General features: G+C 43.9%; 1 protein-coding gene across 11 annotated transcripts in view; it reads left to right on the top strand.

Moving 5' to 3' along the window:
• MICU3 (mitochondrial calcium uptake family member 3) overlaps positions 1-26,871 on the top strand; it is a 217,103-nt gene that overhangs the window by 30,072 nt on the left and 160,160 nt on the right. For all 11 annotated transcript variants that reach the window (XM_033944444.1, XM_033944437.1, XM_033944454.1 and 8 more), the window contains exons 2-3: positions 8,436-8,589; positions 18,704-18,735. In XM_033944444.1, the coding sequence (XP_033800335.1) occupies positions 8,436-8,589; positions 18,704-18,735 (186 nt within the window). The remainder of the gene's footprint in view (positions 1-8,435; positions 8,590-18,703; positions 18,736-26,871) is intronic.

Below are 26,871 nucleotides of genomic sequence, written 5' to 3'. Positions count from 1 at the left end.
CTGTAAAGGCAAACAAAACATACAGAGCCCCAGGTAAGAAGATGGAGAGGAAGGGATAGAATGGAGATAGGCACTAAAGTGAACCCTCAAAATAGGAAAGTTCCAAGGAGGTGTTGGTAAAATCAGTCATGCCCCGAAAGTAGTCGTTAATATGGCGCACGCCACAACCAATGGTAAGATAACGAAGATTAAGCAAGCCCAAACCCCCTTTGTAAAGAGGTCGTGCCGCCTGCAGGTAGGAAAGCCGGGCACAATGACCCCTCCACAAAATGTGCTGAACAGAACGAATATATTTGGTTTCATCGCAATGTAGCAGATACAAAGGAAGTACCTGGAAAACATAAAGCCAGGAGGGAATTACAGTCAAACCTCGCAATCTTGTCTCGCAAACCAAGTGTTGACTCGATTTGCGAGCACCCCCCCGATAACCGGCATCGCTCCCCCTCCACTCACATAGGCCCCCGTGCAAACCGGCACCCCCCCGCCCGAACAACTTCAAACTTGCCCCCCATCTGGCACCGGCACGCAACCCACAGGATGAGCTGGTGCCGTTTGAAGAAGTTCCTGCCTCTGTTGGGCCTTGAGCATGCATCTGCGCATGCTCAAAACTATGCCCATGGAGGGGCATAATCGAAAGGAACGTCTAAGTTTGTTTTCGTCCAAGTCGCAAGTCGTCCAAAGTAAAAAAATAGCTTAGGATACATTTTTGAAAAATACGTCCAAATTTTTTTTTGTTTCGAAAATCGTCTAACTATATGTTCTGCTGATCTGATCGTCCAAGCCGCTAAATTGTCCATCTTTATACCACATTTTCGTCCAACTTTTCATCCAAGTCAAAAACGCCTAGAACAAGCCCTGTTGGACATGGGAGGGGTCTCCAAAGTGATTGACTGAACACCCAGACATGGCACCTAAATAGTAAGGTACCTTACAGGGCACTGCTGTGAACTTCATAAAAAGGGTGCCATGTCATCATCTTACTACAGCTCCCTTATAGGTGATGATGAGCCTCCCAAAACACCTCCAGAATCCCTTAGACCCACTTATCTACCACCCCAATAGCCCTTATGGCTTCAGGAGCCACTTATATGCCAGTTCAAAAGGGTTTGGGGGGTGTATAGGGGAGTGCACATGTTTCAGTATCAATGCAGTGATTACAGGGTCTTATGGGCATGGGTCCTCCTCTCCATGGGTCCCTAACCCACCCCCAAGTCGGCCTCTGTGCAGCACGACTAGGCTTTCCTATGCCAGGCTGCCGAATGATGATGTTCTGGAGGCACAATTTTCAAGTTGTGATTAATATTTTTATGGGGTGGGGGGGGGGTCGGCGATCACTGGGGTAGTGTATGGGGGTCTGTATTATGTGTTTGCTGTGCTTATCTGGTGACTTTTGGTGGATTTTTGTGACTTAGACCATGTTTTAAAAGGTCTGTCACAACGTCCAAGTTCTGTCGATGTATAACTTTCTGTTATACATGCAGTACGACTAAGTCTAAGCTGGCCCATGTTCTTCCCAACTCCCGCCCTCGACACTCGTCCTGAAACGCCCCATTTAGCTATGGTTGTTCAGCGGCTCTATGAAGGCCTAGGTCATTTAGAAATACATCTAAAACCCGTTTTTATTATTGGCACTTAGATGTATTTTGACAATGTTCATCCAAGTGTCGACTTAGGCCGGTTTTTAGACGTTTTTCTCTTTCGATTATGAGCCCCATAGCCTTTTGGCAGAAATTTGGCACTGAAATTGAACCCCAAATTAAGTCAGCCTCTATCCCTTTTGACTTGCTCAGTGCTCTGTCTATTTTTAAAGCAAATTTTTTGTGGGTGTCAGAATGGCTATTCCAAAATCCTAGAAACATAGAAACATGATGGCAGATAAAGGTCAAATGGCCAATCTAGTCTGCACTAACCATTATCTCTTTCTTTCTCCGAGAGATCTCGCATGCCTATCCCAGGCCCTTTTGAATTCAGACCCATCTACAGCTCCTGTTCTTCCCAGTTAAGAGACCTATTAGATCAAAAATATCTTTCCTGAGTATCTGAGCTTATACCATCCAGAACTGTTGGGTTGTTATCCCCACCTTCTATAAGATGGAGGTAGAGAAACTGATCTTTTCCAGTGACATCACAGGTATAAGGGGCTGATCAGTTGAAAACTCCATTTTGGTTCTCTAGCTGGTATCCTTAGTCCCTGGCCTAGCTCCCAAGAGTGCCAACTAAGGCCTCGCAGCTTGATTGAACCTAAGTGCTTCTGCAGCCCCAAGACATCACTTGTGGGTGTTAGTTTGAGGCATGCAGCTCAGACCCCATGGGAACCTATAGGGGGTGTGGGCCACTATCCCTTCCCCCGACTTCCTGCACTCCTTTGGGCTCCCCTGTAACTCTAGGCAGCCTGAGCCAAAAACAAAAATGGAAAGAAAAATCACAGCTGGCTGGCATTGCTTTAAAGGAACAAAACAGTTGGTTGGCATAGCTTTAAAAGAATTAAAAAAAAAAAAAAAGAAAAGTCACAGCTTTAAGCAACATTAAAGAAAAAAAAAAAAGCACACCCTAGTGATAGCTGGATAGTGGGAGTCGAGATTGCCAGAGTCCTGGACCATGTTCAAGCCCAAGCAGTGTGTCATGTGTGGATCATTTCCAACTTCGAAATGATCTGGGCGGAAGGGGATGCTCATAGGGTGGCTTAGGATCCCTCAGCTACAGTATTGGGATTCATGGTCCTGATGTTGGCAAGAACTTCAGCTATTTTCTCTCCTGCTGCAGCTCTGGATAAAATTACAAATTAGTGCTATGGTGGTATTGGGGCTATAAAGAAGTTACATAAGAACATAAGCAGTGCCTCCGCTGGGTCAGACCATAGGTCCATCCTGCCCGGCAGTCCGCTCCCGCGGCAGCCCAAACAGGTCGACCTGTCTGAATCACCAGAAGGGGCTCCCTTGCCACCTTGGTTTCTCATTGAAGTCCTATCTTCCCATCGAAGTCCTAACCCTCTGGTCTTGCACATGCACGACCTGGTTGGGTTTCTATACTTATTACCTGGTTAGCTTTCTATACTTGTGTTACATCCCAGCTCCTCCCTCAGTATCCCACGATCCTTTTATCCCTCAGGAATCCGTCCAATCCCTGTTTGAATCCCTGTTTGAATCTCTGCCTGATCACTTCCTCCGGTAGCGCATTCCAAGTGTCCACGACCCTTTGGGTGAAAAAAAAACTTCCTTACATTTGTTTTGAACCTATCTCCCTTCAGTTTCTCCGAATGCCCCCTCGTACTTGTTGTCCCCTTCAGTCTGAAGAATCTGTCCCTATCCACCCTCTCTATGCCCCTCATGATCTTGAAGGTCTCTATCATATCTCCCCTGAGCCTCCATTTATCCAGAGAGAAGAGCCCCAGCCTATCCAACCTCTCGGCGTATGGGCAGTGTTCCAGCCCTTTTACCAGTTTCGTTGCTCTCCTTTGGACTCTCTCAAGTACCGCCATGTCCTTCTTGAGGTGCGGCGACCAATACTGAACGCAGTATTCCAGATGTGGACGCACCATCGCTCGATACAATGGCATGATGACTTCCCGCGTCCTGGTTGTTATGCCCCTCTTTATGATGCCCAGCATCCTGTTGGCTTTTTTCGAGGCTGCTGCGCACTGTGCAGATGGCTTCAGTGATGCATCCACCAGCACACCCAAGTTGTTTTGTGGTTGCACCGATTTGTATTTCCTCAAGGGTATGTTGCTAGATTAATCTGGGCTATTGATTTTTAAATCTAAGATTTCATAAAGAAACATGATAGCAGATAAAGGCCAAATGGCCTATCCAGTCTGCCCATCCACAGCATCGAATATCTCCTCCTCTCCATAACAGATCCCATGCGAATTGTACACAATACACCTCATGGCTGAAATATTGTGTGTAGGCTTGGCTGCATACGACAGGGCTCAAGGAGCATACCAGCTTTCGCTCCTTGGCATATCGTCTTTATGAACTTCTAACATCAGATCCTATTCTCTGACTGGAATTTACTTTATTTAATTTAATTTATTTTAATTTATTGTTTTCTCAGCTACTTTAGCTAGATTGTGAGCCTTCGGGACAGCTAGGGAAATCCAAAGTACCATTTTTATTTATTTTAATGTATCTTTAATCTATCTTCATTGTAAACCGCTTTGAACCTCACGGTATATAAGAAATAAAATAAAATATTCTAAATGGGGCTTCACCAAAGACTCATACAATGGCACTATCACCTCTTTTTCTCCTACTGGCCATTCCTTTCTTTATGCACCCAAGCATCTTCCTGGCTTTGACTTTTGTCTTCTGACTTCTGATTGTCCTTTGACCTTATTAAAGAAATGACAATTTTGCATGAGGTAAAACTCTTTATAGTTTATAAATCTTTAACTTTTAAAGGAAAGATTTATAAACTATAAAGCAGGGGTGCCCACACTTTTTGGGCTTGTGAGCTACTTTTAAAATGACCAAGTCAAAATGATCTACCAATAATAAAAAAAAACACAAAGCAACAATTGGCTGGCCCGGAAAGTCAGAATTGACGTTGGGTGAGGAAGGTTGATCGTCCCGGCGCTTCAGCAGGAAGCTGCAAGTCAGCTGATGCCAGTGCCGGAGCCTCTCTTCCTGCCCAGAATGTGAGATCGCGAACAAGACCACGGGCCACAAAATAGCATCTGGGAGGCTGCAAGTTTGAGATCACTGTCCTAGATTAAGAGTGCAGTTCTTTTCAGCCATCGAATGCTCAAAATAAATTCATTTAGAGACCTTGCCACAACAGCATGCATCTCCAGTACCTCTTAATATCATTTATGCACAGCAGGTATTCTGATTCACAAACTATGTTGCAGTTATTGCAACAATTTATAGAAGCTTTGGGTTGTCGGGGTATTTTTGTTTGGGTGACTAGTTGTTCAAGAACACATCTTGGCAGAATCAAATAAATCCATGAAGAACACCATTCTGATGATGCAGTCATTAGGGTTTTTCTGTAAACTCCTCCCAATATGAATCTGACTTGACATCTCAAATTGAAGTTTACAGAGGACTCTGCTAGTCATAAATCAAATGATGACTTGCGTTCCTACAAACATGGCCAATAATATAGTGGCTATAATGTAAAAATCTTTCAGTTTCAGCAGATATTAGCATGCTTTGTACTGAAAATGTTGGACCTTATGGTTACTCAAAAAAAATCGGCAAAGATATGAGGAGAGGAGGACACCTCTTCTCATATATTGGAGAAAGAGGGGAAAAACGAATGAGTAAATAAATGAAAAGTGAAATACTACTCAATGATTCTATAAGTATGGAACCTGTGAGTAAGAAACTTTAGAGACTTCAGTATTGGGGAACTGTGATATTGTTACACATTTTTTCACTTTTTCATTTATTATATTGTTTGAGTTTTTGGAAGTACGTTTCATCACTTAGAGACAATATGATGTATCGGGCAAACTTACTTGGGTTTCAATAGCCACCATGAAGTTGATAGCCCGGGGGATACTGTTTAAGAATACTTTATTATATCACAGTTCCCCAATACTGAAGTCTCTAAAGTTTCTTACTCACAGGTTCCATACTTATAGAATCACTAGCTGATGGCCCGGCGTTGCATGGGTATTTAATTATAGCAATAACACTGTAAATGGATTCAAATAAAGATACTTTATAGTGGTGAATGAAAATATTTTTTTACTTTATAAAAAGTACAATATTCAAATTATAATGTGAAATATTTGACAAAATGAATACAATACAACTAACACAAAACTTGATTATAAACAACATTTTTAGTTTCACCTCCAGGAGCAAAAACATATACATTATTGGGTGAACCCACCCTTCCCACGTGTGCAGGTGGGCCGCGAGACCCCCAGAACATATCACCCCAGGTAGTGAGGGATCTGCATACCAAGTTTCGTTCAAATCGGTCCCACAGCTTTTTACATTTTTTCCATTGACTTGAATGGGTGAAATCTGATTTTCTGTTTGTAGCTCCGCCCACGTGTGCAGGTGGGCCGCGAGACCCCAAGAACATATCACCCCCGGTAGTGAGGGATCTGCATACCAATTTTCGTTCAAATCGGTCCCAAAGCTTTTTACATTTTTCCATTGACTTGAATGGGTGAAATCTGATTTTCTGTTTGTAGCTCCGCCCACGTGTGCAGGTGGGCCGCGAGACCCCAAGAACATATCACCCCAGGTAGTGAGGGATCTGCATACCAAGTTTCGTTCAAATCGGTCAAGCCGTTTTTGAATTAATGTGAGAATGGCATCTTTTTACATTTTTTCCATTGACATGAATGGGTGAAATGTGATTTTCTGTTTGTAGCTCCGCCCACGTGTGTAGGTGGGCCGCGAGACCCCCAGAACATATCACCCCAGGTAGTGAGGGATCTGCATACCAAGTTTCGTTCAAATCGGTCAAGCCATTTTTGAATTACTGTGAGAATGGCAGCTTTTTACATTTTTTCCATTGACATGAATGGGTGAAATCTGATTTTCTGTTTGTAGCTCCGCCCACGTGTGCAGGTGGGCCGCGAGACCCCCAGAACATAACAACCCAGGTAGTGAGGGATCTGCATACCAAGTTTCGTCCAAATTGGTCACAGTGAGAATGGCAGCTTTTTACATTTTTTTCCATTGACATGAATGGGTGAAATCTGATGTTCTGTTTGTAGCTCCGCCCACGTGTGCAGGTGGGCCGCGAGACCCCCAGAACATAACAACCCAGGTAGTGAGGGATCTGCTTACCAAGTTTCGTCCAAATTGGTCACAATGAGAATGGCAGCTTTTTACATTTTTTCCATTGACATGAATGGGTGAAATCTGATGTTCTGTTTGTAGCTCCGCCCACGTGTGCAGGTGGGCCGCGAGACCCCCAGAACATATCACCCCAGGTAGTTGGAATTACTGTGAGAATGGCAGCTTTTTACATTTTTTTCCATTGACATGAATGGGTGAAATCTGATTTTCTGTTTGTAGCTCCGCCCATGTGTGCAGGTGGGCCGCGAGACCCCCAGAACATATCACCCCAGGTAGTGAGGGATCAGCATACCAAGTTTAGTTCAAATCGGTCCCCCAGCTTTTTACATTTTTCCCATTGACTTGAATGGGTGAAATCTGAAGTTATGTTTGTAGCTCCGCCCACGTGTGCAGTTGGGCCGCGAGACCCCCAGAACATATCATCCGGGTAGTGAGGGATCCGCATACCAAGTTTCGTTCAAATCGGGCAAGCCGGTTTTGCGGAGGCAGTTTTTACATTTTTTCCATTGACATGAATGGGTGAAATCTGATTTTCTGTTTGTAGCTCCGCCCAGGTGTGCAGGTTGGCTGCGATACCCCCAGAACATATCACCCCAGGTAGTGAGGGATCTGCATACCAAGTTTCGTTCAAATCGGGCAAGCCGTTTTTGCGTTGGCAGCTGTTTTACATTTTTTCCATTGACATGAATGGGTGAAATCTGATTTTATGTTTGTAGCTCCGCCCACATGTGCAGGTGGGCCGTGAGACCCCCAGAACATATCACCCCAGGTAGTGAGGGATCCGCATACCAAGTTTCGTTCAAATCGGTCAAGCCGGTTTTGCGGAGGCAGTTTTTACATTTTTTCCATTGACATGAATGGGTGAAATCTGATTTTCTGTTTGTAGCTCCGCCCAGGTGTGCAGGTTGGCCGCGATACCCCCAGAACATATCACCCCAGGTAGTGAGGGATCGGCATACCAAGTTTCGTTCAAATCGGTCAAGCCGTTTTTGCGTGATCGCGGCACATACATACATACATCCGATTTTATATATATAGATTGAGTAGTATTTCACTTTTCATTTACTCATTCATTTTTCCCCTCTTTCTCCAATATATGAGAGAGGTGTCCTCCTCTCCTCATATCTTTGCCGATTTTTTTGAGTTTTCATTTTTATATGTGGCAAGTTTTTTTTGTTTTTCTTCGGACCTTATGGTTACCACTGTGTGCAACTCATGAACTCAGTATACAGTATAGAAGCTGGGTTTTACTACTACTACTACTACTACTACTATTACTACTATTAATTATTTCTAGAGCGCTACCAAACGTATACAGCGCTGTACAGAGTCACGATGGAGACACAGTCTCTGCTCAAAAGAGCTTACAATGTAAACTGACAAGACAGACAAACGGAATGCCAGGGTGGGGATACAGTTAGGGGGGATGGATAATCTGCTGGCTAGGGTGGTGAGCATTGAGCAGAGGGGAGTAGGGTTATGGACTGAAGGCTAAATGAAAAGGGTGGGGCAGCTAGATGAAAGGAACGAAGTCTGGAATTGGCAGTGGAGGAGAAGGGCAAAGATAAACGCAGCTTATTATTTTATTACCTGTAGTTAATGTAATGATCTTTAGAAAGACTTGTGGAATAATATAACATATTGCTTTTATATATGCAATATTTTTAGGTCACGGCAAGAAGACCTGAAATGGAAGATTTAGACTATTATGCCACTTCTCGGGAGCAGAGGTTTCGTCACTTTGCTTCAGTGGAATTTGAGGGCCAGCTGTATATGACCCCACGTGATTTTATTGAATCCGTTACAACTGATGAACCAAAAGGTAAAGTGCATTTTTGAATAGTAGAGGGCAGAGCTAGTTGTCTAGCAGTTCTGTGACAGGCAGTCAGGAAGATGCATCAAGTTTGAATCCAGGTTTAGGTTTCGATTTTTAAGATTAGCTAAGGTTAGAATGCTCTGGAGTCTTCGTACAAAGCCTGAGAAAAGGAGCTAAAGATGATACTGCTTCAGTGTCAACATCTGCTGATACACTTAGAGCAGACATTAACTGAATCTTGCATTGGACTCCCTCCTCCCCTTTATTAAAGCGACAAGGTGGGGTGTTTACGTAAAAATTAAGAAAAATTGTGAATGATAGTTTATTAGCACCAATATCTCGCATGATGTCTAAGGAGAACCTCTTAACTGATAAGTACATTTTGATATATTTGTGTAGGAATGGATGCATGCATGTTATTTAATACTGTGGAAATATTTTAAGCTATAACATAACATTTATATAACATAACATAATATTTCATGGGGACATTAGGAAGTATTTCTTCACCGAAAGAGTGGTTGATCATTGGAATAATCTTCTACTTCAGGTAGTAGAGGCCAGTAACATGCTCGATTTTAAGAATAAATGGGATAAACATGTGGGTTCACTTTGAGGAAGTTCTTAGGGGGGGTGGTTTATTCCAGTGGGCAGACTTGTTGGGCCGTCGGCCCTTTTCTGCCGTCATACTCTGTTTCTGTTTCTAACAGCATAAAAATCCATTTCTAGATCGCAAATGCCAATGAGTTCTATGCAGTTTACAAAATATTGACTACAAATACATAATCATGATGAGATTCAATAGTTAAGGGCTAAGAAACTTAAGAGATAAAAAGATTTTCAGTTGTCTCCTAAACTGTAAATAAGAAGTAGACATAAATAACAACCGTTTGAAGTCTTTATCCCAGGAAAGAGAGAGTTCTATCATATCATCTTTTAAATCTGCAACCCTTAACTGGTGGAAAAATGAAAAGAGCTTTAGAACTGCGAGGGCAGATTTGGGTGGAGTGACTGCCACTTTGTAATAGATAAAATATAGGAGCACATGTCAAAATATATAACAGAAGGTGATGAAATGGGTTTTTTCACACCTAATTTAAAACTGTGTACACTTGATTTTTTTTTCCCTCAGTTTAGAAACCAAAAGAAGTTCTGAATAAAGATTGATTTTACCCAAAAAAAAACAATACACCATAACACAGTAAATGTTATGTTACTTATGTTGTTTGTGGTCTTACATCCCACCAAATCCTCCGAGGTGAAGTTTGAGGTGGGTTACAAAAAGGAACAGTATTATATGATATACTAGTCTTATAGCCCGTTACATTAACGGGTGCTAGAATATATGTGTGTGTGTCTTTATTTCTTTCTCTCTCTCTTTAGCCGCTTTCTTTCTTTCTTTCTGTCTTTCTTTTTCCTTGGCTGTCCATCACCACCCCTTGCCTGCTTCCCCTGTCCATTGTCCCTTCCTTTTACCTCCCCTGTGTCCACCACCACCCCTTCACTGCTCTCCTTATGCAGGAGCAGCCCTTCTCCCTTTGTTTTACTTCCCCCCTGTCCAGCAGCACCTCTTTCCTTCTCCCCCTGTCCAACATTAGGCCTCCGTTCCTTTTTCTTCACCCCCCTGTCCATCAGCACCTCTTTCCTTCTCCCCCTGTCCAGCAGTAGGCGTCCCTTCCTTTTTCTTCCCCCCTCCTCCTTATCCCTGTGATACACTTACCTTGCTCTGCCCCTGATCAGAGGTTCCCGACAGCCGCCCAATTGCAGTCATTGGAAAAGTTCCCTCTGCCGCATCCCGCACCTCTCCTGACGCGACTCCCGCTGTCTTTCTTTCTGTCTGTCGCGGTCCCGACTACAAACACGGTCCCGAGTCCTTTGCCGCCCCCCTTCCCTTCCCGCGGGCCCGACTACACATGACGATTCAAGCAGCGTGTGCAGCGGTCTTCACACGCTGCTTCGGGTCCTTCTACTGCCCTGATTTACTCTGGCACGTCCCTGATGACAGTAGAAGGGCCTGAAGCAGCGTGTGAAGACTGCTGCACACGCTACTTAAATCACCAGTCGGGCCCGCGGGAAGGGAAGGGGGGTGGCAAAGGACTCGGGTCCTGGGCAGTGGAAAGTTGCTGGGTTCCTCGGTGGGGGCGCTGAGCGGCCTCGATCCCTCTCCTCCCAGACCCCCCCCCCCTGCTGGAGGATTGGAGATGGGCGGCTAGCTGCAGTCCCGGCTTGAGGAGGCGATCGGTGGCTGGTGACGTATTAGCGCGCATGCGCACTCCTGTGGCCATAGACCTACTGATCTCGGAAGCACGCAAATAGGAGTGCGCATGCGCGGCTAGCCTTTTATTATATAGGATGATACATTACAGTGGGTTACAACAAAAAATAGTATTACTTGATACATGGTACATAACAGCGGACATTGTTTCAGTATAAGTGTTAATATACAGTGTGGAAAACAGTTCAGTTTAGCTCCTAACATAAGTTTCTGACAGGAGGTAAAAACCTGCATGGTCCATCCATTCTGCCTTTACAGTGATTCTGTCTGTCAAATCACATAGATGGTGAAGAGATGCTGTTATTATCATGATAGATGTGTATTGAGTCATCTGTTACCTGATATCAAAATTATAAAGCAAAGCAAAAATATTTATTTATTTAACAATTTATAAACCGCATAAAAGTATGCGGTTTACACATTAGTTACATACATAGTATCCCGATCGCCCTTTAGTTGCTAAACATATGATACAAACAAAGGACAAATGTAAATTTCCCATCCCCTCAGGCAAAAATAATACAATATCAGAACAAACATTATCAAATCCTAATATCAAAGCAGATATTATCAAATCATAATTTCATCAAATAAAATACAGAAAAGCATTGAATATTACATTCAGGCAGGAATATTCTTAACACTATATCTTAAAACTGAAGAGACTACTTAAATATTAGCATAGGAAGGCATTAACAAAAAGCTGTCATTGACAAAAAGCGTTTTTAACATTTTCTTAAAATTGATCTTCCCCACACAGAATCGCAGAATGCCAGGCAGGGCATTCCAAAGTTTCACACCGGCAACAGACATGATGCTGAGGGAGCATTGAGAGGCCCCGGAGGGTCCCTTGTGTCTTGCCATGGCAAAAATGTATCCAATGGCTCCTGATTTGTAGTAGATGTTTGTCCAGCCTAAGGTGGATTCCTTGGTAGTGCAGATTATCAAGAGGAATTTGCTCCCCAGTGAAGGGGAAGTAATATTATAGGATGTGCAGGATTGCAGGATGGATTTAGTCCTCAAAAGGCAGTTTGAGGCCTTGGCTTTGGGTCTAAAGGCAGCAGCAGTGGCTTCCTATGTTGCACGTGCCTGCCATACTAGATTACATCGGATTCCTTCATTGGATTATGACGTTTACCCCCAGCTATTGTTGGAGTGAATTATTTAGAATATGCTCTATATGACATTTTTAGAGTCATGAGCAAGGTTTTTGCATACTCAGTCTCCTCACACAGAATGTTCTGGATTAGGCAGTTGGGGGGGGGGGGGGGGGAGATTTGACTTCCAAGGCCACTTTGAGGCATATTCTATAAACAGCGTCCCGACTGTAGGTGGCAATAGGCATCCTACCGCTGTCTAACCAGCCAATCGGGATGCATGATTTCTATAAATAAAACTCAACCCCTGAGGCAGGCACCTAAACTGTAGGTGTTTGTTGTGGTTAAGGGAGACACATCGGGATACTTAAACTTAACCAAGGCTGAGTGTGGGTGTAGTTTCACCCGGAAGTGGCCTTGGGCGAGCTTAAGTGGCCCTAGGCTTTTCCCTAGGGCTGCAACAGACGGCTGAAATATAGGTCAGCAAAATGCTGAGCTGATCGCGGCAAGGAAATCCCTTCTGCCATGATCAGCTGAGCGGCTGTGGCCGATAGAAGGGATGCCCACTTCCTCCTGCTCCCGAACCCTTCCCACAGCATCAGGGCAGGAGGAATGCCAACTCCCGCCATCAAACCTCCCCCTCACGAAGTACCCCAACAGGAGGGATGCTGCATTATTTGGGCCGCAGAAGCGTGAGTGAAATAAACATGCTTCCTTTGGCGGCCCCGGAAGCGTTCCGGAGGACAGGAAGCTGTAGCAAAGGGAAAGCTGCCAACGCCACGAAGGCAGCGTGTTTACTTCACTCACAGTGCTTGCGACCCGAAGTTGCAGCATTAGGAAAAAAAGGGTAAAAATTTCTGGATCCCAATTTGGGGAGGGGGTGAAATTCTGGACATTCTCCACAGGCCACCCTAGATGTCTTGGAGGGCTACCATTGGCTCAGGAGCCTTGCAATGAAGACCACTGCCCATGAAGGTCTGGTCATGCTAATTTTTGAGGCTCTTGGCAATTTTGTCAGTACTCAGGAGCTCTTCTGCCCAAAGATTGTATCAGTGATCTTCACAGAGGTTTGAAAGCGCCAGGTTTGAAAGTCCTCTGGTTCTCGCACCGCAACGTTCTCTGAGAAATCTTGATGATGCCAGTTCCATAGCCATACCACCGCAGATAGGAGGACGGTTATCGGCCTATTAGGAGGCCTGGACCCAAATCTGCTCGGACTGCTGGGTGCTGAACATCATTTGAGAGAGATATAAGCTCGAGTTCTGCGACCACTGCCAGATCTATTTGTGGACTCTATAACTGGATGGCTAGAGAAAGCAGTCAGAGTCCGATGATAAAAGGGCTTTTAGATATTCGAGCCATACAGTCCGAACCTTCTCAAAGACTCAGGCTTCGACAGATACTTCATATACTTTATAGTGCCCAAGAAAGTCTCAGACTACTGGAGAACAATCCTGGATCTGAAGTCTGTCAAAGCAACACTGAAAGTGCCTTGGTTCCACATGGAGACAGTTTGATCGGCCTTTGTAGCAGTGACACCAGGGGAATTTCTAACCTTCCTAGATTGGATGGACTAGATTGGACAGAAGCCTCATATTCCAGGATCACAGGAAGTATTTAAGATACCATGTGCTGGGAAGACATTTCCAATTCTCTGTGCTTCCTTTTGGTCTGGCAACAGCACTGCACACCTTCACCAAGATGAAGGTTGTGGTAGTAGTGCAAGGTGGGGGTACAAGTGCATTCTTACCCGTTGAAGTTGGAGGGAGAAAAAGCAGTGGCACAAGTGGTCCAGTGTTTGCAGGACCTGGGTTGGATTGTCAGTTTCTAGAAAAGCCACTTGGTACCTACCCAGTCCTTGGAGTATTTGAGATTGTTTCAGCATGGCAGAAGACCATGTCTTTCTTCTCAAGCCACGCAAACAGAAAATCACAAGACAAATGATGATTCCAGCCAATGTGCCTTGGCAAAGGCTCATGCTCCCACTCTCGATGGTCCCCACAGCCAATTGTAAGAACATAAGAATAGCCTTACTGGGTCATACCAAAGGTCCATCAAGCCCAGTAGCTCATTCTCACGGTGGCCAATTCAGGTCACTAGTATCTGGCCAAAACCTGAGTAGCAACACTCCATGCTACTGATCCAGGGCAAGCAGTGGCTTGCCCCATGTCTTTCTCAATAACAGACTATGGACTGGTGGTTCTAGAGCTTAACTATTCTCTGAGTGAAAAAATATTTCCTCCTATTGGTTTTAAAAGTATTTCCCTGTAACTTCAAGTGTTCCCTAGACTTTGTAATTTTTGACGGAGTGAAAAATCGATGCACCGTTCTTCTCCACTCAGGATTTTGTAGACTTCAATCATATCTCTCCTCAGCCGTCTCTTTTCCAAGCTGAAGAGTCCTAAACTTTTTAGTCTTTCTTCATATGAGAGGAATTCCATCCCCTTTATCATCTCGGTCGCTCTTCTTTGAACCTTTTCTAGTGCCGCTTTATCTTTCTTGAGATAAAGAGACAAGAATTGAATGCAATACTTTAGGTGAGGTCACACCATGGAGCGATACAGAGGCATTATAACATTCTTAGTCTTGTTAACCATCCCTTTTCTAATAATTCCTAGCATCTTGTTTGCTTTTTTGGCCGCCATCGCACATTGGACGGAAGGTTTCATCGCATTGTCTACAATGACACCCAGATCCTTTTCTTGGGCATTAACCCCCAAGGTTGACCCTAGCATCCGGTAATGGTGGTTTGGGTGGTTATTCCCAATGTGCATCACTTTGTATTACTCCAAATTAAATTTCATCTGCCACTTGGATGCCTAGCTCTCACTAGCAGCTCTCCACAGGGCAAGAGTCACTCCGGTTCCATTTTACCACTGGACCCCTGGGGATTGTAAAAGATATGTGGAGGAGGTGGGAGGGAGGTAAAGGAAAGCACAGTCGGCCGGGACAGGAGGCAGGAGGGATCCCTCCTATCCCAGCCCAACGTTGAGCCACCACGTCTTAGGCAGGCCAAGCTGAGGACTGCAAGGCGTCGGGAGGGAAGGAGAAGGTGCAGGGAGGGAGGGGGGACAGGGTGAATAGCTGGCAGGGCAGGAAAGGAAGGGGACAGGATGCAGAGCCAGTGAAGGAGGGAGGCTGGGTGCAGAGCCTGGTAGTGCAGGGAGGAAGGGGGACTGGGTGTAGAGCTGGGCAGAGGATGGAGTGAGGGAGTGGGGTTGGTTAAAGAGCTGGGCAGGGTACTTGACTATTAGCCCCCGGTATATATTTGAGTCAACCTTTTTTCCTCTTTTTTTTTTAGGGGGGAGAAGGTTACCTCAGTTTATATTTGGGTTACATAGAAACATAGAATATGACGGCAGATAAGGGCTATAGCCCATCAAGTCTGCCCACTCTAATGACCCACCCCCCTGACTTTACTCCCTTAGAGATCCTACATGAATGTCCCATTTTCTCTTAAAATCTGACACGCTGCTGGCCTCAATCACCTGCAGAGGTAGACTGTTCCAATGATCGACCACCCTTTCTGTGAAGAAGTATTTCCTGGAATCACCACGAAATTTCCCTCCCCTGATTTTCAGCGGATGCCCTCTGGTGGTCGAAGGACCTATAGGACAGAAGATAGCATCTTCCACCTCGATACGGCCCGTAACATATTTGAACGTCTCAATCATGTCCCCCCTCTCTCTTTGTTCCTCTAGTGAGTACAGCTGCAATTTATTTAGCCTTTCTTCATACATGAGATCCCTGAGCCCCAAGACCATCCTGGTGGCCATTCAATGAACCGACTCAATTCGCCGCACATCTTTCCGGTAGTGTGGTCTCCAGAATTGAACACAATACTCCAAATGAGGTCTCACCATGGATCTGTACAGTGGCATTATCACTTCAGGTCTCCTGCTGACAAAACCCCTACGGATACAACCCATCATTTGCCTTGCCTTTGAGGAAGCCTTCTCCACTTGATTGGCAGCCTTCATGTCATCACTAATGATCACCCCTAAATCACGTTCCGCCGTGGTCCTAGCCAAGGTCTTACCATTTAGTGTGTAAGTTCTGCATGGATTTCTCTTACCCAGGTGTATTACTTTACACTTTTTAGCATTAAAGCATAGCTGCCAAGTCGATGACCACTGTTCCAGTAGTAGTAGGTCCTGCGTCATACTGTCAGGCAAAATGCTTTTGCCTACTGTGTTGCATAGTTTGGCGGCGTCGGCAAACAAAGATACTTTTCCTCTAAGCCCTTGGGTCATATCACCTATGAATAAGTTGACATATATTCGAGTATATACGGTACTTGTTACAGAGCAGAACAGAAATGTCTTTTTGGGTAAGTTCCCCATACCTCTTCTTCTCATATCTCCTATTGTAATGATTATTGACTCCTTTGGTACAAACTGAAGGGATGCAGTACAGCCCACTGGGGAAGAAAGCGGAGCTGAAATAATGTAGATGACATCCTTCTGCAAAGACTCGCAGTTTAAGGAAAGTAATCCACTTGTCAGGACTCATATGCTCTGTTACCAGAAAGAAGATTATTGATGTAAGAACATAATCTTCCAAGGATTCTTTGTGTTTGTCCCACACATTTTTGGATTCCATTATGGTTTTTGTCTCCTTCACCTCCACTGAAAGGGCATTCCAGGCATCCACCACTCTTTATGTAAAATAGTATTTCCTGACGTTACTCCTAAGTCTACTACCCTGCATCTCCATATTATATCCTGTAGATTTACTGCTTCTTCGTCTCTGGAAAAAATATGTTTGAAGATTAATACCATTCAGGTATTTAAAAGTCTGTAACATTTGTCCTCTATCTCTTCTTTCCTCTTGGGTATGCATATTCAGGTATTTAAGTTTCTTCTCATACATCTGTTGGTACAATCCTAATATAATTTTTGCTGCCTTCCTCTGAACCTCTTCAAGTCTTCTTATATCCTTAGCCAGATATAGCATCCAGAATTGAACATAATATTCAAAGTAGGGCCTCGCCAACAACTTATACAAGGGCATTAACACCTCACTTTTTCTGCTGGCTATTCCTCTTGCTGTACAGCCCTGAATCCTTCTGGTTACAGTCACCGCTCTGTCACATTGTTTTGCCACCTTGATATCTTCAGACACTATTGCTGCAAGGTCCAGCTCTGGTCTGTGCATATCAGCTTCTCGCCCCTAGCACATATAGCTCCTTTGGATTTTTACTCCTCAAGTGCATCACTCTGCACTTCTTTGCTTTAATTTTAGAAAGGGAAAGGAAAGAAGATGGGACTTGATATACTGCCTTTCTGTGGTTACAAAGTGGTTTATGTTTTATATCCAGGTATATATTTTGTACCTGGGGCAATGAGGGTTAAGTGACTTGCCCTGAGTCACAAGGAGCTGAAGTGTGAATTATTTTTCTAACATTTGCAGATCTCTTCTCATGCTTTCTATTTTTTCTGGTGTGTCCACTCTTGAAAATCTTCATATCATCTGCAAAAAGACTCATTTTTCCTTCTAACCCTTCAGCAAAGTCACTCACAAATATATTGAACAGAATAGGCCACAGTACCGAAACCTGAGGCATGCCACTTCTCATATTTCTTTCCTCTGAGGGAGGGGGTAGAGAGGGAAAAGGGTGACAGTGGCATCCTGAGAGATATAGGGAGGGGATGGGGAATTGCTGGCAGTTTGGGAGTGGAGTGTGGAGGGGAAGGGTAGATGCTGACCATAGGAGGGGGAAGGGAGATGCTGACAACCTGAGGAACATAGAGGAGGAAGGGGATAGTAGTGATAGACCCTGACCCAGTCCTGGAGTGAGGGGGTGCGTAGTTGAGTCACCTAGGGAATGGGCAAATCAAATACTCAAGAGCTACTACCCAGTCAGGCTTTCAAGATTTCTATAATGAATATGATTGAGATTAATTTGTATGCAAATAGATTTCATACACATTCATTATGGAAATGGGTTGTGATCCTCAAGGATGGTAGTTGTCCATCCCTGGCATCCAATATGTTTGGGTCAGCCCTGTAGAGACTTACCATGTAGACAAGTGTAGACAAAGCCAAAATTATCACACCATGTCTGGACAAAATAGCACAATAACTATGTTAAACCCCTTGAATGAGTATAAGTAGGCCCCCCCCCAAAAAAAAAAATATATATATAACTCTCTTACAAACCACCCCACCCTCAACAACCCGCTAAATGTTCATAAGATCTACAACTTACTTCTCTAGCTAATCATTGTAACTCTGTTTTTTTAAATTAACCTTTTGTAATCCGCCTTGAACCGCAAGGTAATGGCGGAATAGAAATCCCTAATGTAATGTAATGTAATATATATATAAGTGATGTCGCCTTATTGAACTAGTATAATAAATTTCTGGATTAGTGTTTATGGGCTAGTCAACAAACGTACTAAGTTCTGTAGAAAATATCACATTTATATATCTCTGTCTATCTATATCAATCTATATATGTTTGGGATTAACCTTTATTGGAAGAATACTCCGTAAGTAAACTTAGTACTTGATATTCTATTACATATAAAACCAATCATTGTGAGCACATTGTAAGCACATTCTGACATTTTGGTTATACATAAGGGAAAACACGTGAAAGAAGTTTCTGAGGCTAAAAGAAAATGGTTGATTTGTCTCTAGAGTAAGGCATGTTCAAAATTAGCTTGTTCTGAATCCTTGTGCCATGTATATTCTAGAGTCCTTTTGTATGTATAATTTTAAACATAGTTGCTCTCCATTACAGGTCCAAAGCAATGGAAATCGCTTTCTCATCAGGTGAGCTTATTCTTTGTGTACGAATCAAGATTATAGTACTTGAAAGCAGAATAAAGTGTTAGCAGACAAATTGCTAGTGTTTCCTCTTTATTTGTTGTGGCTGAACCAAAACAAGGATAATCAAACAAAAGATTATTCTTATTCTACCGTAATTAATCAGTCAATCTGGGGTCAATATGCACAAAGCAATTCCAGGGATCAAGTGAACAGATTCGTAATTGCTGTGAGGCAGAAAAAGAAGTCAGATCTAGGAGATTGGTGTGAGTAAGAAGAAAGAATGACATAGAGATAGCACAAGCAAGAGAATGAAGTAGATAGAAACAGATGCTTGTAAACAAGAACAGAGGACTAGGACATTCTGCACTGTTGAACCAGGAAGGAAAAGGAGGTAAGTAATATATCAAAAGGCAGATTTCTGAGGACAAGTCAGTGTCTTAGAAAGATGGAATTACCTTGGTCAAGTCTAATAATGAGCTGTAAGTTTAGAAGTGTTCAGAACAAGTTTGACAGGATAAGAGCAGTAAGCTAGACCACGTTTCTTGAACTTTAATTCAATATGACATTATTTTAACAACTGAGAATTAATGTGACACTTTTTGACGATCATGATAAAATATCAGCCCTCTATTCTTCTTCATTCTCTCTCTCTCACCCTGCCCCCTTCTTTCTTTCTCTCTCCACACCCTCTTTCGTTCTGTATGTCTGTCTTTCTCTCTCTCTCTCCGTGCCCCATTTTTCTTTGTTTCACCCTGCCCCCTTTCTTTCTTTATCCCAGGACAAGCAGGCAGCATATTCTTGACTGATGGGTGACGGCACCGACGGAGCCCCGGTACGGACAATTTTAGAGTGATTGCACTCTAAGAACTTGGAAAGTTCTAGCAGGCCGCACCGCGCACGCGCGAGTGCCTTCCCGCCCGACGGAGGCGCGCGGACCCCAGTTTCTTAGTTTCCGCGGAGCTAAGAAGACGCACTTTCAACGGCTGTTGAAAACTTTTTTCTCATTCGCCTTCCCGCTCGCGTAAACCTTTTCGGAATTTGTATTTCCCTTTTTTCTTTTCTTTTTTTTTTTTTATAATAAAAAAAAAAAAATTCTCTTTTTTTTTTCCTCTCTTTTTCGGGTTCACCCCGGCGGGGCCTACTGCCACCATCGAGGCCTCGGCCTTCGATTTGGCAGAAGCCGTTTTCATGTTCATGCCCCCCCAACCCGGTTTTAAGAAGTGCCAGCGGTGCGCAAGGCCCATTTCCCTCACTGACCCGCACAACTGGTGCTTACAGTGCCTGGGTCCTGACCATCGGGCGTCCACCTGCACCCGCTGTGCCACTCTAAAAAAGAGAACGTTAAAAAACCGCCAGATCCAACAGCAACTTTTATTTGGTACCGAGATGTCGGATTCGGCGGCACTGGTCCCGACTTCAGCCCCGACGCAGTCGGCACCTACCTCATCGACGCTGCACGACACCGTGCCGGCGTCGCATCCCTCAGGTAAGCCGGCTAAGAAGCCTACCCCACTGGAGCGTCCTCCGGTCTCAGTGGCAGCGAGCCCAATCCTGCCGACCTCGAGGCGCCCGCGGAAGCGCTCCGCTCCGATTGAGGTTAGCCCTTCGACCTTGGGTTCCTCTTCGGAGTGTAGAGCGGCACCAAAGGACCGCAGAAGAAAAAAGCGGTACCTGATGGCGGCCCTGTTTACATGGACTCACCTACCAAAACAATATCTTTTTTATCAATTTTTTTTCTTTATTACTAAAGTTAATATTGCCTCAGAGTCTGAGGGTATGAAAAGCCTCAGAGTTCTACTGGGAGGTGCAGAGAGGATTTCTCCAAGCTCCCTTTTTTTCTTTCATTGGCATAAAAACCTACCCTCTGGCATTTTGATTTTTAATATTTTCAAAAATGTTTCAAACTATTATCACGAAATTTGTATATCATATCATGATTCAAACATTTGTACTATTTCTGTCAAAATACTTGCTGTGAACCCATGTCTCATTCTTTTTTAAACTGTTTAAAGAAGTCTGACTCTGGCAGGTTCCATGGAATTGGACTGCAGTTCCCAGGGCAAGCTTTCGGGTGGACCTGCGGAGCCAGCCTGCGTTGTGCTAATTCAGAGCTCGGGGGTCCGTTCTCCTAGGAGCCAGCTCGCTTTCTGAATTTTTTCAGAGGCTCGAGCTCAGGCTGTGGGCACCCTGAATAATAACTCTCAGGGTGGTATCAGGGAACCAGCTGCGTATTTTGCCTACCCCCATTCCATTCCTAGTCGTGCTTCGAGGTTCCATGGGGCTGGAGGTCTCGGATGAGGTCAGTCTGACTGGCAGCCCCATGATTTCCTGGTTTGAAGTTGTTATTTGAAGTTTCTGAGGCAGAACGTCCTTTCCATCTCTTCCAAATGCAAGGAAATCTTACAGGCAGACACTTTCACAGAACTGTAAGTACAGCCCCATTATTTCCTATGGGGAAAATCGGGGGAGGGAGGGGGGTTTACTTCATTTTTTAGGGTTTCTGGGGTCAGGAGTCAGGTCCACCACCTCCAAAACCCCAATTTCTGTATTTTTTTATTTTTCAAGAAAGTCTCCATGGGCCGTTTTTGGCACAATTTCTACCAAAATGCAGTCTATAAATACCAAATACTATAGTCACTGTTTATGTTTGTATAAAATCCAATCTTCCTCAAAACCCCTCAAGTTTTACAAAAATGAATAGGGATGGACTCCACAGGTTGTGTTTAGCATCATTTCATGTGAGGTTTGCGTTGGATGGCCAGTGGAGGAGCATCTACATACTGCATGCTGCAGTGTGCATGAGGGAGGAGCTTAGCCCCATCTATGTTCTCCAGGGCTGGGGAGCTGCTGTGGGTCCGGAAATGGGTGTAAAGTCCCATCTGGAGCCTGAGTTTTGCGGGCATGAAGTGCAGATGCATGGAGTCTGTGGAACCCATAAAAATCCAGTCGGAGGTTCTGCAGGGTTTGTTTATCTCACCTGCACAAGATGGATTCTCAGAATTTTTAAATCTCATGTGGAGAGCATTTTTAATGGGGCCAGGACATGTGGCACAACCTGATAGCACACCACCATTAATCCAGGGAACGTCTTGATTTCTCCTCAGATAAGCAAGCCATCCCCCAGCTCCAGAAACCACTTAGAGCCAGACTGGCAGGATAGAGATTAGACTCCATGCCTCTTTTATGTCAGAGCTTGAAGATAGTCCTGGAAGAATCCGGTTTCCTGTTTGGGTTCAGCAGCCAAGATGCCTCTCCGGCACTTGACCAGAGGGAGGATCATTTGATCCACTGGCTATTCAAGTTGGTCTCTGTCCACCATTTTATAGCAGATGCTATTAAGGAATTGAAGCTGGAGGCGCAGCCCTCCACTTCCCAGTGCACTGTCATGAGTGGCCCCAGTGTTCAGACCTCTTTTTTTCTAGTGCTTCCAGACATTACTGCCCTAGTTATTGAGCATTGGGGATCCTGGAAGGATCCTTAAGGATTGCAAAAGCCATGTCCAGACTCTATTCAATGATGCCTGAATTCCAGCATCTGTTTAATCAGCCGAAGGTAGATTCTGCGGTTGCTCAAGTCACCAAACGCACAGCTCTCCCGAATGAGGGAGTAGTTATGCAGAAAGATGCACAAGATCGCAAGGTGGACATGGTTTTGAAGAGACAATTCGAAGCTCTAGCTCTGGGATTCAAAGCGGTGATGGCTGCTTTATTTGCTGCATGGGTCTGTCACACCTGATTGAGACAGGGCCCTCTGTGGAGGAGGATGTCTACCCCCAGCTGGTGCTAGAAGGGGTGGATTACGTGGCAGACACCCTATATGACCTTATCAGGGGCATAAGCAAGCAAGGTATCGGCATATGTGGTTTCTGCTCACAGAATGCTCTAGATCAAGCAGTGGGGAAGGGAGAGTGACTCATTTTCCAAGCAACCTTAAGCAAACTGCCTTTTAAGGGCCAGAGACTTTTCTTTGGTAAGGACCTAGACTTGATGATCTCATGGCCAGCGTGGCGGATTACCGTCCTAAGTCTATGCCAGAAAATAGGCCGTGCCAGTCCTCATTCCTTCAAGAAAGTTGTATCTGATTTTCATGTCAACCAGGAGGTTTGTCTGCCTGATTTTCAACCTATAGGCTCGGGCAAGCAGGATAGGATATTGAAGAAACTGGATGTGCGAAGAGTTTTACATCACTACTTGGAAAAGCCCAATGACTTTCATCTTTCCGACCATCTGTTTGTTCTAACTAGCCAGCCCAGGCACAGTAGGCTGGTATCCAAGGCCTCTATAGCAAGATGGGTTTGCATGACCATTTCGTCTGCGTACATTACATGTGGTAAGCAGCCACCGGTTTCTCTCTGAGGCACACTCGACCAGGAGTGTCGCATCTTCATAGGTGAAGCCTCAGGCAGTTCCTCCTGCAGAGATTTATAGAGCAGCTACTTGGTCTACTCTTCATGCCTTTACAAGGTTTTACGGAGTGGACTTGGTGAGTCAAGAGAACACTATCTTTGGGTCCTTGGTCTTGTGGACAGGCTCTTCTGTCCCACCTTAGACATCGGCTATTGCTAATGTATAGTCTCCTAAGTAGATGTAACAGAATGAAAGATTAGGTATGCCACCTAATGTACAGACTCCTGAGTAGAAAATGACCCGGTGGTTGTTACCTGCGGATAGCCATGGGTAACCCGCCGAAACGGTGAGGGGGGAAAAAGTGCTCACTGCGGGTACAGGGTCAAGGCCATCCACCGCCCTGTGGAGAGGTGAATGGCCTTGTCCCCGCAGTTAAGGGAGGGAACGCGCGCGGCCCCCTCCCTCCTTCCTACCTACCCGAATCTTATCTATCTATCTATCTATCTATCTATCTATCTATCTATCTATCTCCCTCCCTCCCCATTAACTTTGTGGCACGTTTTAAGTAATTTCTTCACAAAGCCATCGGAGCCTGCAAGCAGTAGCATGCGTGTGTGGGCGGAAGCTTCTCCTCTGATGCAACTTCTGGAAGAGAAGGCAGGACACTAGATAAGTTTGGATACAGAATGTTCTAGGGCTCAAGATGGCGGCAGTGTGAGGAGTCAGGAGAGATGCTGTAAGATCTCACCACATCTGCTTTCCTCATTAAATATACTATACCTCGGTTTCTGATGCCACACACGAAGAGGAAAGGGGTGGTCGGGGCCATTTCCTCACTGGCCCTGGCATCCACCCCGGTTCAGCATACTATGGACCGTTTCTTCTCGGCCCTCCCAGCAACTGTGTAGTCCGGAGTGGAGAGCCCGGCGTTGGGCGGAGACGAGAGGGAGTCGTTCGCCCTTTCAGCCATGGAAATATCATTTTCTCCTCCGGGTTCCCTCAATCCTCCGTGTCCAGCGACTGCCGAGGTGTTGAGGCAGGAGACATGCCGGAAGTGGAGACACGGGGTCTCCCAGTGAGGGCACGACGTCTACGGCAGAACGGCTGATGTCTGCAAGCAAGAAAGAGGAATTTTCATCCTCTTCCAAGGAGGTATCCTTGAACAACATTTGGCTGCTTCTTCAGCGAATGGAGAGTAAAATGGAAAAATCAACAGAAGAGGTAACCAAAATAACTGATAAATTTGACTCTTTAACAAAAACTGTTGAATTAATGAAATTGGATTTTACAGTCCAAGCCAAGCAAATGCAGGATGAAATATAGCATTTGCAACAGTTTAAGATGGCCTCAATCAAAGATAATACCTCAATACATGGAAAATTGGATCAATTTGAAAATTTTAATAGATGCTTAAATCTTCGATTTCTAAATTTTCCACAAATTATGGGTGTATTACCCCTAGATTTACTGAAAAGATATTTGATTGAAAATTTAAAAATTTCTTCAAATTGTATTCCTCCAATAAATAAGATTTATTATTTACCAAACAAAAAGATTCCCAGAAGAGAAGAAGGTGAATGAGGAAAAAAGAATAATGGGTTAGACTTTGCTAATGTGACTGCTCTCCTTGAACAAACAATAACAGCCGACACTGATAGAGCAATGCTTTTAGTATCATTTGTATTTGAGCAAGATGTTAACATGATTTTGAAATTGTACTTCAAAAATTCCCCAAAATTATTTGGGGAACAGAAAATATGGATTTATCCTGATGTTGCTAAGACCACTCAAGAATGGAGGAAAGAATTTCTTTCTATGTGTCAAGAGACTATCAAATTAGGAGCTACGTTTCTTTTAGCATATCCCTGCAAATGTTTGGTTAGGTACTTAGGAATCAAATACACTTTTTTCTCTCCAAATCACCTGAAGGAGTTCTTAGATGTTAAGAAGATTGTCAAGGAATGCAGATAGAGGGATATTGGAAGTAAAGCAGTTGTTTAGATACACTAAGGGGTCCTTTTATCAAGCTACAGTAGGGGTTTAACGCGCATTAAATCGCCTGCCGCGCTAGCTGCTAATGCCTGCATTGAGCAGGCATTAGTTTTCTAGCCAGCCGCAGGGGTTAGCGCGCCATGAAATGTCTGATGTGCTAACCCCGCTAGCGTGGCTTGATAAAAGGACCCCTAAGCTTTTTTAATTTAACTAATTTCCTTTTTTTCTTCTCTCACTTTTTGTAACTGCTTGACCATTCTCCACAATATAGTGGTCTAAAAAGGGGATTAAGATTGATTGAGATTGATTGATACTGTAAGATTGAATTTTAATACCTTGATTTGTTTTTCCTCCCTGTGTTTAATGGAGCAAGATGTATTCTTGTAAATTTTGATGTATAATTAGAAATAAAAAAAAAAGAATGTTCTAGGGCTCCAAGGTGGCTAATAGAATATTAAACTACAATTTTTACATGACATTTTAAATGAAATCAATTATCCAAAAATGTCATTTTATGAACAATATATCCATCAGAGCATCTCAATTCTAATCAACATCTCACAAACGATCTCCTAGAAACCAGAAAATACATGGTATGCTCTACATTTGACGCTTTTGATATTGTCTCCTGCACCTCAGCATTCTCTATTGCCATGCAAAAACAAGCATGGCTTAGAATTTCAGACCTATACGCCAAAATTCCCTGTATAGAAGAGGCAAAGCAAAAGATAAAAAACCATATTGACTGTATGACTACTTTGTAATTCTCCAAGTTGACCCAGTCTCAAGCACAAAGGAGATATTTTAATACCTCCAAACACCCCATGTACTATTCCAAATGAAGATATAATCAGCCTTCTACATCTACTTGCTGGGTCCTCTGGAAAACAGTGATCATAACATGATCTAATTTAAGTGACGTCGCAAAAGAAATCTACTGTAGAAACATTTAATTTTCGAAAGGTTGACTATGATAAAAGAAGCTAAAAGGATCAGTTGCAAAGGTTAGGACTGTAAACCAGGCATGGATATTATTTAAAAATACCATCATGGAAGCCCAGACCAGATATATTCTACGTATCAGCAAAGGTGGAAAGAAGAGGAAACCAGAGCTGGCATGGTTAAAAGGTAAAGTGAAAGAGGCTATTAGAACCAAAAAACATCCTTTAAAGAATGGAAAAAGGATCCAAATGAAGAAAATAAGAAGAGATACAAGCACTGGCAAGTTAGATGCAAAGCATTGATAAAGAAAGCTAAGAGAATATGAAGAGAAAATTTCCAAAGAGGCAAAAACTCGTAAGTTTTTAAGGTACATCAGAAGCAGCAAAGCTGTGAGGGAATCCTTGGGACCGTTAGATGATCAAGGAGCAAAAGGGAAGCTCAGGGAACATAAGGCCCTAGCGGAGAAATTTCTTCAGTCTTTATGGAAGAAGTTGTAAGAGATCTACCTGAACCAGAAATGGTTTTCAAGGGTGATTATGCGGAGGAACCGAAAGAAATCTTGGTGAATCTGGAAGATATACTAAGCCAAATCGACAAGTTAAAAAGTATTAAATCGCCTGGACTGGATAGTGTACATCTCAGGGTACTAAAAGAACTCAAATATGAAATTGCTGATCTGCTGTTAGTGATCTGTAACCTGTTGCTAAAATCGTCTGTAGTACTTGAAGATTGGAAGGTGACCAATATTGCGCCAATTTTTAAAAAGGGGTCCAGGGGAAATCTGGGAAATTACATACCAGTAAGCCTGACTTCAGTGCCAGGCATAATGATGGAAACAATTATAAAAAATAAAATTGTA

The sequence above is a fragment of the Geotrypetes seraphini genome, chromosome 1, assembly GCF_902459505.1.
Source record: "Geotrypetes seraphini chromosome 1, aGeoSer1.1, whole genome shotgun sequence".
Lineage (NCBI taxonomy): Eukaryota > Metazoa > Chordata > Amphibia > Gymnophiona > Dermophiidae > Geotrypetes > Geotrypetes seraphini.
This window is presented reverse-complemented; position numbering and strand designations above follow the sequence as displayed.